The 1,287-nt window shown below is 60.4% G+C and overlaps 1 protein-coding gene across 1 annotated transcript; it reads left to right on the top strand.

Moving 5' to 3' along the window:
- Positions 1-299: 299 nt before the first annotated feature.
- Positions 300-1,154, top strand: GUITHDRAFT_114442 (hypothetical protein; the record flags this gene model as incomplete). The annotated part of the gene is made up of 4 exons (XM_005826402.1): positions 300-381; positions 672-763; positions 921-1,014; positions 1,057-1,154. 4 exons carry the CDS (start codon positions 300-302, stop codon positions 1,152-1,154), a joined length of 366 nt encoding a protein of 121 aa, XP_005826459.1.
- Between the last annotated feature and the right edge of the window lie 133 nt (positions 1,155-1,287).

The raw sequence follows: 1,287 nt of genomic DNA, 5'->3' as shown, positions 1-1,287 counted from the left end.
GAACTCCCTTCTCCCTCCTCGCTCCTCGCTCCTCGCTCCTCGCTCCTCGCTCCTCGCTCCTCGCTCCTCGCTCCTTCGCTCCTCCCTCCTCCCTCCTCCCTCCTCGCCTTCCCTCCCTCCTCCCTCCTCCCTCCCTTCCCTCCTCGCTCCTCGCTCCTCCCTTCTCTCTACTCCCTCCTCGCTTCCCTCCCTCCTCCCCTCCTTCCTCCCTCCTCCCTCCCCTTCCTTCTCTCTCTCCCGTCTCTTCCCTGGTCTCACCCTCACTGGGCGTGCAGGCATCGTGGAATCTCGACGTCGCCATGGAACTTTTCAAGGACCCTGACGCTGACGTCACTGCCAAGCTCGAGAACGTCAAACGGCAGCAGCACTTTGATCAGCTTGGTACCCTCCTCTCCCTGCCCTCCTCTCCCTGCCCTCCTCTCCCTGCCCTCCTCTCCCTGCCCTCCTCTCCCTGCCCTCCTCTCCCTGCCCTCCTCTCCATGCTCCTACTCTCTTCGCCTGTGCTCCCTCATTCCTTGTATTCTGCTACTCCTGTTCTTCCTCTTTCCTCTTCTTCCTCTTCCGTTCCCTTTCTTTGTTTGCATGGTGTCAGCGTCTTCACGCCTTTCTCCTCCTCTTCTTCCTCTTCCTCCTCCTCCTCCTCTTGTTCTTCTTGTCACTCGCTATGGCAGACGACGAGGAGAAAGAGGAGGAAGCGAAGGTGAAGCAGCAAGCCAAGTCATCCGAAGACCTTCGCAAAGCAAGGATTGAGCAGCAGCAGAGGGTGAGGAGGACGGGGAAAGGAGGAGAGAGAGGACGGAGGAAGACGGAGGAGAGGGAGGAGGGAGGAGGGAGGAGGGAGGAGGGAGGAGGGAGGAGGGAGGAGGGAGGAGGGAGGAGGGAGGAGGGAGGAGTGGAGGATGGAGTGACTGCTGGATCAGGTCAAGGCTCTTCTAGCAAAGAAGCAGAAGGATCGAGGTGGACGATGCAGGAGGGAGCACAAGGAGGAAACGGAAGGGGATCATGCTGCTGGAGGTTGAGCAGAAGGGAGGAGGTGTGAGACTGACGTTGAGGCAGCGATGTCTGAGGAGGAGGAGGGGACAGTGAGAAAAGGCTACATGACAGATGACATCGTCAGCGGGAGCGAGGAGGAGGAGGATAGCGCGATGCGGTAGGAGGAGGAGGAGGAGGGAGAAGGGTTGAATCTAAGGGCCATGCAGGCGACCGAAGCTGGAGGAGGAGGGGAGGGGAGGAGGGAGGGAAAGGGCAAGCAAGAGGAGAGCGGAGGCGAGGCAGAGGGGAAATCTG

Source organism: Guillardia theta, assembly GCF_000315625.1.
Source record: "Guillardia theta CCMP2712 unplaced genomic scaffold GUITHscaffold_75, whole genome shotgun sequence".
Taxonomy (NCBI): Eukaryota; class Cryptophyceae; order Pyrenomonadales; family Geminigeraceae; genus Guillardia; species Guillardia theta.
This window is presented reverse-complemented; position numbering and strand designations above follow the sequence as displayed.